Source organism: Erinaceus europaeus, chromosome X (assembly GCF_950295315.1).
Source record: "Erinaceus europaeus chromosome X, mEriEur2.1, whole genome shotgun sequence".
NCBI lineage: Eukaryota > Metazoa > Chordata > Mammalia > Eulipotyphla > Erinaceidae > Erinaceus > Erinaceus europaeus.
Window position 1 is genome coordinate 121523534 of NC_080185.1, and position 16486 is coordinate 121540019.

At 42.2% G+C, this 16486-nt stretch overlaps 1 protein-coding gene across 1 annotated transcript in view; it reads right to left on the reverse strand.

Annotated features, from left to right (window-relative positions):
• The window catches only part of BMX (BMX non-receptor tyrosine kinase), a 50947-nt gene that overhangs the window by 1763 nt on the left and 32698 nt on the right, over positions 1 to 16486 (reverse strand). Inside the window, exons 12-17 of the mRNA XM_060183014.1 lie at positions 14806 to 14933; positions 13464 to 13538; positions 11777 to 11948; positions 8993 to 9209; positions 7454 to 7518; positions 5200 to 5318 (exon numbers count right to left, since the gene is read on the reverse strand). Coding sequence (XP_060038997.1) covers positions 5200 to 5318; positions 7454 to 7518; positions 8993 to 9209; positions 11777 to 11948; positions 13464 to 13538; positions 14806 to 14933 — 776 coding nt within the window. The remainder of the gene's footprint in view (positions 1 to 5199; positions 5319 to 7453; positions 7519 to 8992; positions 9210 to 11776; positions 11949 to 13463; positions 13539 to 14805; positions 14934 to 16486) is intronic.

Consider the following 16486-nt stretch of genomic DNA (forward strand, 5'->3'; position numbering starts at 1 on the left):
CTGTATGCTGAACTGCAGAGGTGTAAGATTTATACAAGATCACACAGCTGGTATTGAAGCCAGACATTCTGGCTCCAGAATCTGAAAGCTTAACCACTCTACCTTTGGCTAGTGAATGGATTGAATGCATGGATGCTTGAATGTAGTATCAGGTCTTTTTGTCAATGAGACAGTACAATACAATGGCTGCAGATGGATATTCTCAAAAGTTCCCTATTAACACATTGTCACCCCAAGTCTTCAGTGGCTCCCCATTGTCTACAAGAAGCAAAATGCACAGTCTTCTTCTTGTCATTTAGCCAGAAGATCTGGACCAGAGTCTTCTGAATGAATAGCCAGTCTTTACAACAATAGCTCTAGAGAAACAGATCAAGTTCGCTCTTGCCTCTTCACCTGTGCTTGCTCTGGTCTCCCTGGACACCCTTTGGCAGTGTCTCCACTCATGAACTGATGGATGTTCTGCCAAGATTTCCTGATAGGGCTCAGAGAACACCACATTTGGAAAGCCAGTCTCCTGTCCTCCAGGTTAGATAAAGACATTCTCATGTCTGAGTCTCTAGAGTCCCAGGCTCAATCCCCTGTACTACCATAAACCAGAGCTGAACAATGCTGAGAGAGAGAGAGAGAGAGAGAGAGAGAGAGAGAGAGAAGACAAGACTCAATTCGATTCGATTCGATTCGATTCGATTCTAGAAAAGAGGAGCTGGAGTTCCCACTCCTTTTTATCATCCCCCTTAGTTCTATCAACTTAGATGTATTAGGATCAGGAGAGCACATGCTTTGCTATACATGAGGCCCTGGATTTGAACCCTGGAACCACATGGGAGCAACATGGATGGCACCCGGGGAGTTGCATGGATGGTGGAACAACACTCAATGCTGAACTGCCTCTCTTTTGTCCTCTGACCCTAGTCAACCTGCCTCTCTGCAGCTGTGTGACTCTGGACAAGTCACTTAACCTCTCTGGGTATCTGTTCCCTCATCAGTTCATTTAAGCCATGATACAAGTGTCTTGAGTATGCTTCCTGATGAAACATTGAATGAATTCTCAGAACAGCACTGAAAATAAGCTGTTTATCAAACTGGTGTCTACATTACAAAGACTTTAAGTCTAGATCCTGGACCAGTTCCTTTTGTTCTGCAGCTGGGGCCTTCCCTTGAGATCTTCTGCTCCTCTGCTCTCTGCTGCGCACCCCCCCATCTCGCCACCCCAACTCGCCCAGGCCATACACTTGCCTCATGCCAGCAACTGTACATGATCTGGTAGACGCCATCTGGAGCCAGCTGGGGCCGGTAGAGTCTATGGCCCTGGGACACTTTCACCACCACCTGGGAGTTGTCATACAAATCGTAGGGCTGCTTCCCCAGGCTGAACACTTCCCACATCAGGATCCCTGCTCCAGCCAGAGGTTGGCCACAAACAGAAAGGGAAGAGAACCAGGTCAAGAGTGGCAGAAATGGTTTAAAAGCTTCTATCAGTAAAACAAAAAGCCATCCTATAGATTGGGAGAATATATCTACAGGCCATACAGCCAACAGGGACTAATACAAGGCATATAAAGAATGCATAAAACTTGACAAAAACAAAACAAAACAACCAAACAACCTAATTTTAAAAACGGGCAAAAGTTTTGAATAGACATTTGCAAAAAACAAACAAACAAACAAACAAAAAACAGGTGGCCAATAGGTGAACTGGGAGAGACTGTGGTGGTCACACACCAGACTAGCATGCTTGACATCCCAGTTTCAATCCCTAGTACCACTCTCTGTAGTGTTATAGTGCAATGATTTTTCATTCAGAAAAACACAAGTTTTTTTGTGGTGTCCTTTTGAGAAGCTGTTCAAAGTGAGTGGCTCTCCCTTGGGGAAATGAATGAACCATAATTTTGGGGTAGAGGGGGAGCTTCTCAGCAGAGTATTAAATAACAAAGATTAGATTTCTGGATCTGATACAGAATCTGAAGTGCCCATGGAGTTGAGCATTGCTGTTTTCTCTCTCATTAAAATAAAATGAATAAAATATTTAAAATAAAACCTGAAGTTCTAATGATAATAGTAGTGAAATGTGCTGTATTGTTTAAAGACCACAAAGCTTGCTCCTAGGTAACTACAAAAGAAAGAGTGGGGGGGGGGGTGGATGGGTGAGTCATGGTGAGCCTGGTTAAAGGCACATAGTACTAAGCACAAGGATCTGTGCAAGGATCTGGGTTCGAGCCTGCGCTCCCCACCTGATGGGGGGGCGCTTCACAAGTGGTGAAGCAGGTTTGCAGGTGTCTACCTTTCTCCCTCTTTACTCCTCCTCTCTCAGTTTCTCTCTGTCCTATCCAGTAAAATGAAATAAATAAATAAATAAATAAATAAATAAATAGCCACCAAGAGCAATGGATTCAAAGTGCCAGCACCAAGCCCTAGCAATAACTCTGGAGGCAATAGAGAAGGAGGGGAGAGAGAGAGAGAGAGAGAGAGAGAGGGGAAACACAAGGTCTTACATGTTCAAGACATGATTTCTATCATTGAGCTTAATTTTGGCAAAAAATGAATGAACAACACTTTCTGTGTTTGGTTTCTGAACTGTCATAGTCTCCCAGCCAGAACATCTCAGACTTCAGGATAAACCACTGGGTTCTGCTCATGCTGGTGAAGAGGGTAGCACTTGGTATCAGTCAGAGTTGGTCTTTGAGGCCAAGTTCTGCTTAGCATAAATTGGGTAGCTTTCTTAACCCTTCACATAGATTCCCTCTTGGGAATATGCACATATTTGCACATCATGGAACTGCTATTGGATTAAATAGGAGAAAACATGCAGAACACTTCAAGATCATGGGGATACTTAAAGTTCTGACCACGTGGTGACCACTGTATTGTCATATTAGCCAAGCCAGAGCATTCCTATAATCAGCCAACCTCAAAATGTTAGAAATACATAAAAAAGAAGAAACTTCTCAAGCTGAAACTGAAGTCCTAATTAAAAAAAAAACTTTAGATTTTTCAATCTTATGTAAAATGTTTGCAGCAAGGCATTAAGTTGCTGTGGCCACACTTTAAGAATCCAAACATGCTAAAAATATACCAAAGCATGACACTCCTTTCACTCTTGTTTCTTTAGAAGTCTATCCATTTCTCTCAAGAAGATGATTGCTGCTCAGAACCACTGTGGGACATCTTTCTGAGAACTGAATTTAGAGACACTGGTTCATTTTTTTATATGCTCTCTCATTAGGGGAAAATTACTGAAAAGTGGACTTAGTTTTTGGAAATAGAGACTATCTGGGTAATGCAGTTTTTGGTCAAAAACAAGCTGTAATTAAGAAGGAATACTGACTGTAAATACCATTTTTCATAATACATATCAATATCAATTGATACAAATAAATAGAAGCTGAATTTGACAATTAAGCAGCAAAAAAAAAAAAGATAAAAGAAAACAGTAGCATCAACAATTTACCAAAGGGCTAGGGAGACAGTATAATGGTTCTGAAAAAGGCTTTCATGCCTGAACCTCTGTGGTCCCAGGCTCAGTCCCCAGCACTACCATAAACCAGAACTGAGCAATACTCTGGTATCTCTCTCCTATTAAAAATAAGTAAATATTTTTTTAAAAATGCATCAAAATGCCCTATATGGTTTTTCTTTTTTTCTGTGTATATTAGATCATTATTGTTTTAACAACTAACATCATTTTCACAAAAAAGATTTGATAAATTGTGCCACATAAAAAATAGATGGCTAAAAATCAATCAGTCAATCAATAAATAGCTAACTACATTTTCCCTCTGCAGGCAGTCTTATGGGTGTCCATAGGAATTCAAATAATGCTTAAAGACTAAGACAGTCTAGCCTAGGGCTCAGCCCTATGCTATAGATTCCTTAGCTTCATGAGAATTGGGATTATTTATCCTGGATTCCTCTGACAGATATTGTAAATGGGCCTGACATTCCTCACAATGTAAGGAAATGTTGGGAAATCTCCAGAAACAATTTGCGAATTGTTTCTGATTTTGAACGGCCATTACTAAAGTCCAGTACTGATTTTCTAGTAAAACAGGCGCAGCAAACTGTCTGTAGAGAGCCACACAGTTAAGGATGTTAGTTGAGCTTGGGGTGGGTGGTGGGGGACCCCTGCAGCTTCTGTGGCAACTCCCCTGCTTTTTCAGCACTGAGGCAGTGCCCCAATAAATTGGCCAGACTGCTCCAGTCAAACTCTTTCTTATAGAATCGGGTCCTGGGCTGTGGTTTGTGAATCTGAACTATGATCTAAATGATGGATTGTTTACAAGCTGAAATTGACATGAACCAAAGAAGGGACTGAGAGACCTTTTGTGTGGAGACCGGGCGTACCTGGAGAATCAGTCAGCCAGTCCCAAAAGGCGTGGTTGTCTCTGCTGCTTTTGTGCAGAAAGCAGAAGGCTTCATTTTTAACCCCTCTGAGTTTTGGATTTCATGCAAACCTGCTTTTACTTTTCAGTGATTCCTTTTCAAAAATTTGTTTAAAATCTTCACTTTTATCCCCTTTTTATTTGTTCCAAAGAGATGTGGCCTTGAAAATGCATGCCATTACCAATCTGAGCTGAGTTTATTCAGATAGATGAGAGAGAGAGAGACAGAGATGAAGAGAGAGAGGTAGAGAATAGGAGAGATACCACAGCTTCTTATGTGGGCAGTGCACATGGTAAGGCACCCGCCCAATGACCCACCTCTCTAGCTCTCCCCTTTTATTATTATTTTTTATTTAGTGTAAAAATAATGATTTATTTATGAACTCAGAACACTGTTCTGGTACAAGGTAGTGCTAGTGATTGGACCTGGGGCCTCTAAGACCTCATGCATTTAAGTTCTGTGTTCTAATGCTGAGTTATCTAGCTAGCCCCATTTATTCACTTATGGGGCGGCGGCAACCAGCGCGTCGCACCAGTATGCGCAGTTCTACCTCCGTGGATGCTTCCCTGTGTGCCAAGCAGGATGTGTTTTGCTTGCCTTGCGTATTTGTTTTATTTATCTGTAGGTGCCAGACATCCCAACAAGGACTCAGGGAAGGGTATCAGCACCCACCTCTGTCTCCTCTTGGTCTCAGGCCCTACAGGTAATTTTGTAAGAGCCCAGGGCTTTGCTGAAAATGGGTGTTGCTGCTCTTGTGGTTTCCTGTTGGGGAAGCCAGCTGACGAAATGGGGCTGGGGCCTGTGGGGCCACATTCTTACCGAATGCCCAGACGTCTGACTTGCTGCTGTATTTGAAGTAGTGAAACACCTCTGGGGCTGACCACTTGACCGGGAACTTGGTGCCCACTGAGCTGACATACTGGTCGTCAAGAACATACCTGCGGGGGAAATAAATGCAGACCGTGCTGACTTCTCTGGATCTGTTGCTTCCTTCCAGTGCAGGAGATCAATGAGAGCCTACCTGAATCTTGTAAGCCTTTAAAATGATACATAACAGCAGGGGAGACAGCATAATGGTTATGCAAAAGATTTTCATGCATGAGGCTCTAAGGTCCCAGGTTCAGTCCCCAACACCATCATAAGCCAGAGCTGAACAGTGCTTTGGTTTTCTTCTCTATGCTTTTCTCATTAAAATGAAATAAATATTAAAAATGATTTTATCTTTAGCAATATATCAAGACCATCTCCCCATGTGGTTACATGTCTTCTGCGGTACAGTGTTTAACCAGTGACTAGTACTCCTTGTTGTGGGGTAGTGCCGTCTGTTTAACTCTGTAAGTTGCTCCTAATCTTCTGCTGTTATAAACAGTGATGAACAACACTATCCTACAGAGATATCAGAGTCCAATCAATTGTTCAAAGATATTCACTATACTCTTTTTTTTTTTTTCCCCAGATCACTACTCAGCTCTGATTTATTGTGGTGCAGGAGATTGAACCTGGGACTTTGGGGCCTCAGGCATGAGAGTCTCGTTGCAGAACCATTATGCTATCTACCCCTGCCATTACTATACTCTTTTAAAAGAACTATTGAGAGGAGTCATGGAAATAATTTAATTTCATATTTCAAATTTTATGAGATAGAGACTAGAGCACTGCTCAGCTCTGGCATATGCAGTTCCAGGGATTGAATCTGAGGTCTCATGAAAGTAGGCTCAAACACTGAACTATCTCTCTGGCGCTCATTACTCTCTCTCTCTCTCCCTATATATATATATATATATATATACATAAAACAATGGTAAAGATGAAAGCAACCCATTGAAAAGTGATTAAATGTAATATGACTCATATAACAGAACTATGCACGCTTGTTAAAAAAACTGAGATAGGGGAGTCAGGCTGTAGTGCAGCGGGTTAAGCGCAGGTGGCGCAAAGCACAAGGACGGGCATAAGGATCCCGGTTCGAACCCCGGCTCCCCACCTGCAGGGGAGTCGCTTCACAGGTGGTGAAGCAGGTCTGCAGGTGTCTATCTTTCTCTCCTCCTCTCTGTCTTCCCCTCCTCTCTCCATTTCTCTCTGTCCTATCCAACAACGACAACAACAATAATAACTACAACAATAAAACAACAAGGGCAACAAAAGGGAATAAATAAATAAAATAAATATTTAAAAAATAAAAAACAAAAAAACTGAGATAATTCTATAGTTACTATAGACAGGTTTTTATATAATGTGATCATATTTTTGTGGAAATAGTTAATGTGTATATTTGTATATATGAGTGTGTTATATCTAAAAATAAGACACAAAAGGACATCTTTCAGGGGCTGGGAGACAGCTCACCTGGGTTCAAGTTCCAGCATCATATGAGAGCACCGTATCTCCTTCTTTCCCTTCTCTATCTCTCTCTCTAAGAAAGAAAGAATGAAAAAGCAGGGTCTCTCTCTCTCTCTCTCTCTCTCTCTCTGAAACAAAGAATGACAAAGCAGGGCAGAGATGTTACTCAGTGGTAGTAGTGCACATATGTAAGTCCGTGGGTTCATTCATCAATAAAAAAGTGTCAGTATTAGCTACTCCTTGCTCTGAAAATGCAAAAGGGTGAGGCTTTTTTGTTTTTTACTGTATACACTATTGTCATAGTCTTAAAATAAGCTTATATTATTTTTTATAATTAACAGCAGGAAAACCCATAGATTTGTCCACAAAAATAATGGCTCAACACAAGAAAACAGGAAGAGGAGAATAACTGAAGCTGAGATTTTTGACACAACAGAAAAGAAAATGCCGCACACCAAAATATGTCAAAGATACTATAATTTAAAACATCAGATAAAAGTGACTTGGCAAAGCATTCTTTGAACTAGTGACAATGAAGCATACTTTCACCTTCCATCCTACTCAGACACCACCAGATACCCAGAAAGGACTCCAGCACCCCTACCTGGCGTCTGCTCCTGGCTCAACCCTTCCTTAAGCCCAGGCATCTGACCAGTGTAACCACAGAGTTTTTTATTCAGAGCCATGCAAAGGAAAATCCCTCGTGTTAGTTGTCCCTCTGAAACTGGCTTACCTTGTCATTCCAAAGTCTGATACTTTCACAGACAGATCACTGTCTACCAAGCAGTTCCGAGCAGCCTGTGGAGAGAAACTGAAATCACCACACAGTCAAAATGCCCAAGAAGCATCAAAAGCAGGCACTTTCCTGGTCTTTAGCAGAATTTTCAGCAAAATCTAAGATTGCCTGCCACAGCCCTTAAGTGCTGTATTTCAAAGAAAGTATCACAAGTAGGGAAGTTATCTGTTTTTTTTCTTTGCAACTTTCAGAGTTTCCAAACAGAGAGTGCTCCCATAAGGAATTTCACCCCAGCACCCACCCTTGTCAAACCACATGCATGTTATCATCACACGTTGAACACAGGACCGTAGCTCTTCATAGAGCCAGGGTTCCCTGCCCCCCTCAGAACATTGTGCATTCACAGGTGCTTTGGAGGGATAAGTGCTGCACCAGAGACCTATGGGGCATACTGACCTAGTGTGATCAGCATGCTTGTTCCACAGACGAGAACAAATGCTACCCACTCCCACCCTGACCTATAGACACCTAAATCTCACCCCTTCCTTCTCTTATTTTCAGTTATTGTGTTAAAGGGGCTCTAACACTCAGACCTTCCAAGAGTAAGGTTTAATGGTTCTGGGAAACACTGAATTGACCCCAAAGTTAATTTCCTCTCCACTTTTTTTTTTCTTCACATCACAACACAACTACACTGATCTTGACAGTTTCTTTCCCTCTTTCTGTATCTTAATTTTTATTTATTTATTTATTTATTTATTTTAAATTTAACCAGAGCACTGCTCATCTCTGGCTTATGATGGTGTGGAGGATTGAACCTGAGACTTTGGAGCCTCAGGCATGAGAGTCTGTTTGCATAACCATTGTGCTATCTACCATCCGCTCTTTTTTTTTTTTAACTTTAAACTGGGATTTTTATCCTCAAAGTGGCATATGCTTTAAGAAATCATACCTAATGGGGGAGTAGTGGTGCACCTGGTTGAGCGAATACGTTACAGTGCACAAGGACCTGGGTTCAAGCCCCTGGTCCCCACCTGCAGGGGGAAAGCTTCATAAGTGGTGTTGTTCTTTCTCTCTCCCTCCCTCTCTCCCTCCCCTTCTCTCAATTTCTGACTGCTGCTATCCAATACATACATAAAGATAATAATAATATTTCAAAATTTGTAAAGAAAAAAAAGCAACAAAAGACAAGGAAAGGAAGTAAAGAAAGAATGAAGGAAGGGAGGGAGAAATCAATCAGTCAATCAATCAATCAATCAATCACACCTAAGCATAGGCCCCAGGACTAGCTCGTGAGAAGGACATTTGCCTTGCCATTTGTGTCTAGCACATAAGAGAGTCTCTGGTGCCCTGGTGTGATGTCTCTCCCTCTCTGGTTCTATCCAAATGAAAAAGCAACCATGAAGCAGAGAGAGTGCGAATGTGCAAGGCTCCAGCCCTGCTGGTCCTCCTCTTGGCCCCAGGGCCCCAGGGCTGGAGGCGGGAGCTGTGTGTTGCTTTCTTTCCTTTCTTGGCGCTTCTGATGACCTTGCTTACCAAGTCCCGGTGTATGAACTGGTGGCTCTCCAAGAAGGCCATGCCTTCGCAAACATCGTAGCACATTTCTAAGAGCTGGGAGGGCTCAAGTCCTCTTCCATGACCCTTCAGGTAGCTGAGCAAGCAGCCATTGGTTATATACTCGGTCACTATGTATATGGGGTAGCTCTTCGAGCACACTCCGTAGAATTTCACCAGCTTGGGGTGGCTGAGTTTCCTGGAAACGAGAGATTTTTGAAGGTGACTGCTACATGTTCACATTCCATTTCCCACAACTTCAAAAAGGATTATTCTCAGACTAGGGAGACAGCCTGCAAAAGAATTTCATGCTTGAGACTCCAGGGTCCCAGGTTCTATCCCCAGCACCACCATAAGCCAGAGCTAAGCAGTGCACTGGTCTTTCTGTCTTCTGTCCTCTCTGTGTAGTGAGCATTTTCTCTCTCTTTCTCTGTCTCTCCCAAATAAGATAAATAATTCAAAAAGAATCACACTCAGATTTCTGTTTTCATTTCCCCCTTCTACTTGAACAGAGAGAGGAGTTTAGAAGCTGACTGTAGAAGCATTAACCTTTGGAGAGTTTACACTTATGCTTTTCCAAATTCAAGAGCTATTTACTCATTTACTTCCTAACAAGAGAATCAGAGCATCTCTGTGGTGTATGCATTGCTGAGGATGGAAGTCAGGACCTCATGCTTATAGGTCCTGTGCTCACATCTCTGCTTTACCACTAGCCTGATGACCTTGGGCATGTTACTTAAACTTTGCAAACAATGGTACCTTCCTCATAGTGTTTGTTTGTTTTGCCAGAGCACTGCTCAGCTCTGGTTTATAGTCGTGCAGGGGATTGAACCGGGACCTTAGAGCCTCCAGAATGAAAGTCTTTTTGCATAATCATATGTTATCTCCCCAGACCCCTTAGAAATTTTTTGTGAATGATGCCTACCTGACTTCCCTGGGCAGATGACCTGAATGTGTCCTGGAACCCTGCCTCTCCAGAGCCCTGCCCACTAGTGAAAGACAGAAACAGGCTGAGAGAAGCCAGACCTCCCACCTTCTGCACCCCATAATGACCCTGAGTCCATACTCCCAGAAAGATAAAGAATAGGAAAGCTTCCAATGGAGGGGATGGGATACACAACTCTGGTGGTGGTAATTGTGTGGAATTGCACCCCTCTTGTCCTAAGAACTTACCAATCATTATTAAAATTTTTTTTAAATAAATTTCTTGTGAGAACCGGTGGAACTAATGTTTATAAAACACTCGAAGAGGTGCCTATTCACCTATGTAAGTGTTGGCCTGAAACTACACAGTGCTGTGACCCTAGCAGGCTAGAGTGAACAAGATGAACTCTCTGACCAAACTCCTGCCACGGGTTTGTTTCCCAGGCCCTACTGCTTGGTGTCCTTCAAGTGGGACGTCAGCTATCCCAGTTTGCTAAGGACTGAGACATTGTCCAGGGCACAGAACTCTCTGCATGAAACCCAGCAAATTCCCAAGCAGACCTGGTGGTTGGCAGCCTTCAAAGTCTCGTTGATCATGCTGGCAAGAAGAGGTAGTCATCAAAATAGCTCGTTGTACTTAAATATCTGAGAGACGGGTGGGGGAACACATAGGCACAGTCGAGAATTAAGGACAGTGCTTGCAGCTGAGGCCCACCAGGAAGGGTGTCTTCATTTGCCAGATGAGGGAAGAAGTGGAGCCAGAAAGGGAGTGTTACCAGACGGTATTGAAGGTTCCAAGAAGGGAAAGGATATCATCGATAGGACATTAGTTTTTCATTTCACTTTAGTCCTGGGCCATGGAAGCTCTTGCCCTGGGCATATATGCTTTATATGATCTACTCTGGCTCTTGTCCCACCATCTTCCTCCCCTCAGATCAAGGGTCATGGAAGACATGCCCTCTCAGAACTAATATGTCCCTTTGTACCTTTCTTGATTGCTCTTGGAGTCCCAGTACTCTGGCAGCCCCTGCCCACATAATCTTGAGATCTCTTCCAGGACAGGATTCATGCAGATTGTGGCCTCAGGAATGAACCTTGCAGTTGGTGTGTCTACCTCTCGCCTTACCAGTGTCATGGCCAATACATAGTTGACACAGAGAGAGCTTGGGTATACTGAGTGCTATGTTTGCATATAGCACTGAGTACAGTGCAAAAACAGAGCTGGGGATAGCAAGGAAAAGGAGAAAGCTGCAGTTTGGGGAGGCCAGGAGTGAGAGGACTGGTTTCTTTAAAGATTCTTGAGGGTTCTAAATTTAAACCTGACCTTTCTGGTGTTGTGAGGGGATGCTTGACAAGGGAGGAGTCTGGAGCTGATTGTATTTAACAGTGAATTAGCCGGGCTTACATTTTCTGCATGTCTTTTTTTTTTTTTTTTTTTGCTTCCAGTTGCTGGGGCTCAGTGCCAGCACTACAAATCCAATCCCAGAGGCCAATTTATTTTTCTTTCCATTTTACTGGATAGGACAGAGAGAAATTGAAAGGGGTAGAGACAGAGAGGAAGAGAGAAAGACAGACAACTTGTAGACCTGCTTCACTGCTAGTGCAGTGTCCCCCTCCCTGCAGGTGGGGAGCGAGGGCTCGAACCCAGATCCTTGCGTGAGTCCTTGCATTTAGTAATGTGTGCACTTAACAGGGTGCACCACCACCCGGCTCCCCTGCATGCCTATTTCTCTGATATGTAGACTCTTGCTCCAGGCCTCAAAAGTGAGACAGACAAGCACAGTTAGCTTGAATGTCTGCCCATGGTGGGAGCTCAAGTGGCACTGCTCATGAGGAACTTACATCATGGTCTGAGCCTCCTGGAAGAACTCATCTTCTGACATGGAACCCTCCTTGATCATCTTGACAGCAACATCGTACTGCCCCTTCCACTTGCCCAGATGGACCACTCCAAACTGGCCACTTCCCAGTTCCTTCAACAGAGCGATCTCTTCTCTTTTCAGTTCCCAGACCCCTAAGAAGGTAAGATACTATTCAGGATGAGAACAAAAGGTTTGGAGCTAACCAAGTCATTTCCTCTCCAATGAGGGTTTCCCATTGCCAATATGAAAAACAAGAGCTTTTAAGTTGACCACTTAAAAAAAAAAATCCTGAATGTTGTAGTCTTGTGGCTTCTTAGCTCACATGATAGTGTCACCCAAGACAACACTGTTCTAGAAGCAGCTACTGCATTGACAAGAGAGCTCAGAGGTTTGGCCAAACAGACTTGGTGACCAAACATGTCTGATGCTTTTAGTTTGGTAAAAATATCATTGTTTTTTTTTCTTGTAAAACTAATTAAGTTGTGATCTGGGTGGATATTATTAACCTAAACATATAAAGTTAAAAACTGTCTTCCCTGAGCAGGCAGGGAATTACAGCAGAAAAGTCAGACAGTGGGGTTTTAGGTAGTGGTGATTGGATTTAAGAAAAGAAAAACTTGGGAGTCAGGTGGTAGCACAGTGGGTTAATAGCAAGTGGCACGGGAGTCGGGTGGTAGGCAAGCAGGTTAAGCTCAGGTGGCGGCATAAGGATCCCGGTTCGAGCCCCCGGCTCCCCACCTGCAGGGGAGTTGTTTCACAGGCAGTGAAGCAGGTCTGCAGGTGTCTATTTTTCTCTCCCCCTCTCTGTCTTCCCCTCCTCTCTCCATTTCTCTCTGTCCTATCCAACAACAACGACATCAATCATAACTACAACAATAAAACAACAAGGGCAACAAAAGGGAATAAATATTTTAAAAATTAAAAGAGCAAGTGGCACAAAGCGCAAGGACTGATGCAAGGATCCTGGTTTGAGCCCCCGGCTCCCCACCTGCAGGGGAGTCACTTTTTTTTAATTATCTTTATTTATTTATTGGATAGAGACAGCCAGAAGTCGAGAGGAAGGGGGAGACAGAGAGGGAGAGAGACAGAGAGACACCTGCAGCCCTGCTTCACCACTTGCAAAGCTTTTCCCCTGCAGGTGGGGACCGGGGGCTCGAACCTAGGTCCTTGTGCACTGTAACATGTGCACTCAACCAGGTGCGCCACCAACCGGGCCCGGGAGTCACTTTACAAGTGGTGAAGCAGGTCTGCAGGTGTCTATCTTTCTCTCCCCCTCTCTGTATTACCCTCCTCTCTCCATTTCTCTCTGTCCTATCCAACAACAATGACAACAATAACTACAACAATAAAACAAGGGCAACAAATGGGAATAAATAAATAAATATTAAAAAAAGAAAAGAAAAACTTAAACAATGTTTTTGATGATTTGTGGAGAACACACAGGTAGATTGGGAGGCCAGAAAAAGTTTGAGTTTTAGGGAAATGAAGAAAACCATAAGATCTAAAGCCTTTGCTGGCACAATCTAAAGAGAGATTTCCTTTCTGTCTTCTCTTTTTTTTTTCAGTAAATTAACCATATGTCTCTCTGTGTATGTATGTATGTATGTCCTATGTATGTCCAAAAGTAGTGGGAAATGGAGTTTAAGGTCCCAAGGGCCTGTGCATACCACTTCCCAAGGACACAGAGCTGGGAACCTTGTTGGCCTTGGTGGACACAGGGTGTCGGAGTCTGGTGATCATGCCTGCAATGGAATCAGAAACACATTTTAGCACATTCATTGTCTCATCTCACCACATTGGTCCCACTTTTGCTTCTGCCCACACCAGAGCACCTGGAAAATCAGGGATGTGATGTAGACAGAGAATTCATTCTGATTATAGGCCTCCCATCACTGTGTTAACATGAGAGATAGCTCAATGTAAATTGAAATTCGAAAGACTAGATGTGACTCTTCACTGCAATTAAAAAGAGTAAAACCGAAAATGAAAAGGTAGAACCATCTTATGTGGTTTTTTAAATATCTTTGTTGAAGGTTGTTGCTTGATGGAATGAATCGCCCATTAGATTTTTTTTCTCTTTTATTTTTCTCTTTATAATATTACATTTAAATACAGATACAAATAGCATATGCATTTGGCAAAAAGAAAAAGAAAGAAAAAGAAAACTAAACAGCACAGATAGTTACAAAATAAAAAGATAAACTACGTAATTTTTTCTTAAATGACCCTACTACTAAATTATATGGAATGATCAAGTCATTTTAATTGTTTATATCACACTATGGTAAAGTTGGGTTAAAAGAACTGTAGTATTTGTCATGGCTTGAAATAGCTCATAAAACATGTTTCTTGCTTTAAATATGTAACATTTTCTAAATCATAGGAACCACACACATGTTCTCTTATATGAAGTCTCTAAAAATTTTAATCCTTCACCTTTAAAAGCTGATGTTTAATGCTGCTCTCAAATAGATTAAAGTAAGCTAAAAGCATTTGCAAGGAAAGACTTCTAAGACCCAATGAGTAAAGAAATCAAACAGTTTTATGTGTAGAACAATCTCATCTTCAGGAAAATAAAATGTATATACATATGTATATGATTAATATTTATATATCATAAATCATTATTAATATCAGCAGAGAAAATAGTGTCAGAATAGGCACCAACTTTGTCCATGGATGTTATTCCTCCAATTCTATACACCTCGGTAATGTTTGGATTTTGCAATCAGCTTACTTTTATAGCCAGAAAAAGTCTATAAATAATTTTATAAAGAGAATCTCTATTCCACAGTCACTCTATTTCATTTTCTCTGGTACGTAGAGTGTATAATGCTATATTCCGGGAAATGTACATCACAAATCCCAGCAAGCACAGGAGCTCAAGAGCATTTTCTCCTACTTCCACAGCTCCCTAGATAATTAAGAAAAATCAAGAGGCTCAGCTGTTTCCAAGAAAATTGATGTTTATCAACAAGGACCCGTAAAATCAAAGACCTGACAAATTACCTGCTGAATTGTGTTGATGATAGTGAATAAGCTTTGGAATTGAATCAAAACAGTAGTTTTCTGCCAGGTATAGTTTATTCTCAGCATTCGTGTGCACATGGTAATGTTTGACAGTCCCTTTTTTGTCACTAGTGAAGAAGAAAGAATGTTATAGCATCTTAAAAAAAATCGAAGCCTGGCTAAGCAATGGTTAAGGGTGTCTCGGTTTTGACATAAGATGTTTTTCTGGAGGAAACTATGACAATGATTTTAGAAAGGGGCACCTCGCTGCAGTCAATATATCTTTTGTGCATCTATAGAATTCACGTGCAGTGAAACTCCCAAGTTTTTAGACTGCTCCTCTCTTAATAAGTATAAAGCTGGAATCTTCCTTTGATGACTGAGAGTCCTGCAGTTCTTCAGGACCATAATTCTGAACATCAGCTCACATTCAGAACAAGCAAAGGGGACAGAGAGATAGCTTAGTTAATAGGTATGTGAATGCACACTAGTTTAGGCTAATCAGGAATGATGTGACTGTCTTAGACTTTGGAAGGTGGCAGAGTGGGCAAGAACTGGGCTTTGACTGCAGCTCTACTGCTTGGTAGCCCCACTGTCCATTCCCTATAAAGAGCGAATGAGATGATTGTCTAGATAACATTTCAGTTTTCAGTGTGTTTAGCACGTGTGGAGCTGTTGATAAATTCTTGCTGTTGTAATGCCAGAATAGCTAAAACTGCAGTTATACAAAGGAGTAAGGGTGCTTTTCTTTGTTACAAATGGCTGATTTGGAGGGGTGCAGGTAGTGGTACACCCGGTTAAGCGCACATAATAATACGACGTGCAAGAACCCGCACAAGGATCTGGGTTTGAGCCCCTGCTCCCCAGCTGCAGGAGGAATGCTTCACAAATGGTGAAGCAGATCTACAGGTGTCTATCTTTCTGTCTCCCTCTCTTCCTCCCCCTCCCCTCTCAGTTTCTCTCTGTTCTATCCAATAAAATAGAAAAAAACAAAACAACAACAACAACAACAAAAGGCCACCAGGAGCAGTGGATTCATAGTGCAGGCACTGAGCCCCAGCGATAAGCCTAGAGGCAAAATAAAATAAAAATAAAAATGACTACTGATTGGCTCTTGGTCTCAGCATGAAATTCCCCATAGCCCAGGGATGGTGTTTCATAATGGAGGGCTTCTGTATTCATTGGTTGGGATTATTTCCATTTGATTCCTCATCTATTTGTTGATCTATCTACCTAGTCACCTTCAACGCTGAATCTGGTGTCGAGAGGCTTGGTCAGAACAACTTCTGATATCAGCTCTGGCTGAAACTACTTCAGATTTCAGAGATACCAAGTCATTATTATGGCCCCTTTCAGATAAGGGAATGGAGGTGCAGACGTTAAGGACTTTGTTTAGTAATCTAAATGTCTGAAGGCAAATGACTGGGTAAAGAAGTTATGGGATACATAGTCATTGCAATACTACTCTGTCATAGTATCTTTGGGACTAAATGGATGGAACTGGAGGGAATTATACTGTGAAATAAGTAAAGAGAAGAAAGACAACTGCTGGATGACCTAGCTCATATGTGGAAAATAAAGGACTAAAACAAATGAACTTGCAAAAAATGATAGCCAAGCTGTCTCTCAGACTCTGAGAACTCTGCTGGTTATCTGGGGGTGCGGAGCACAGGGCTTTGGT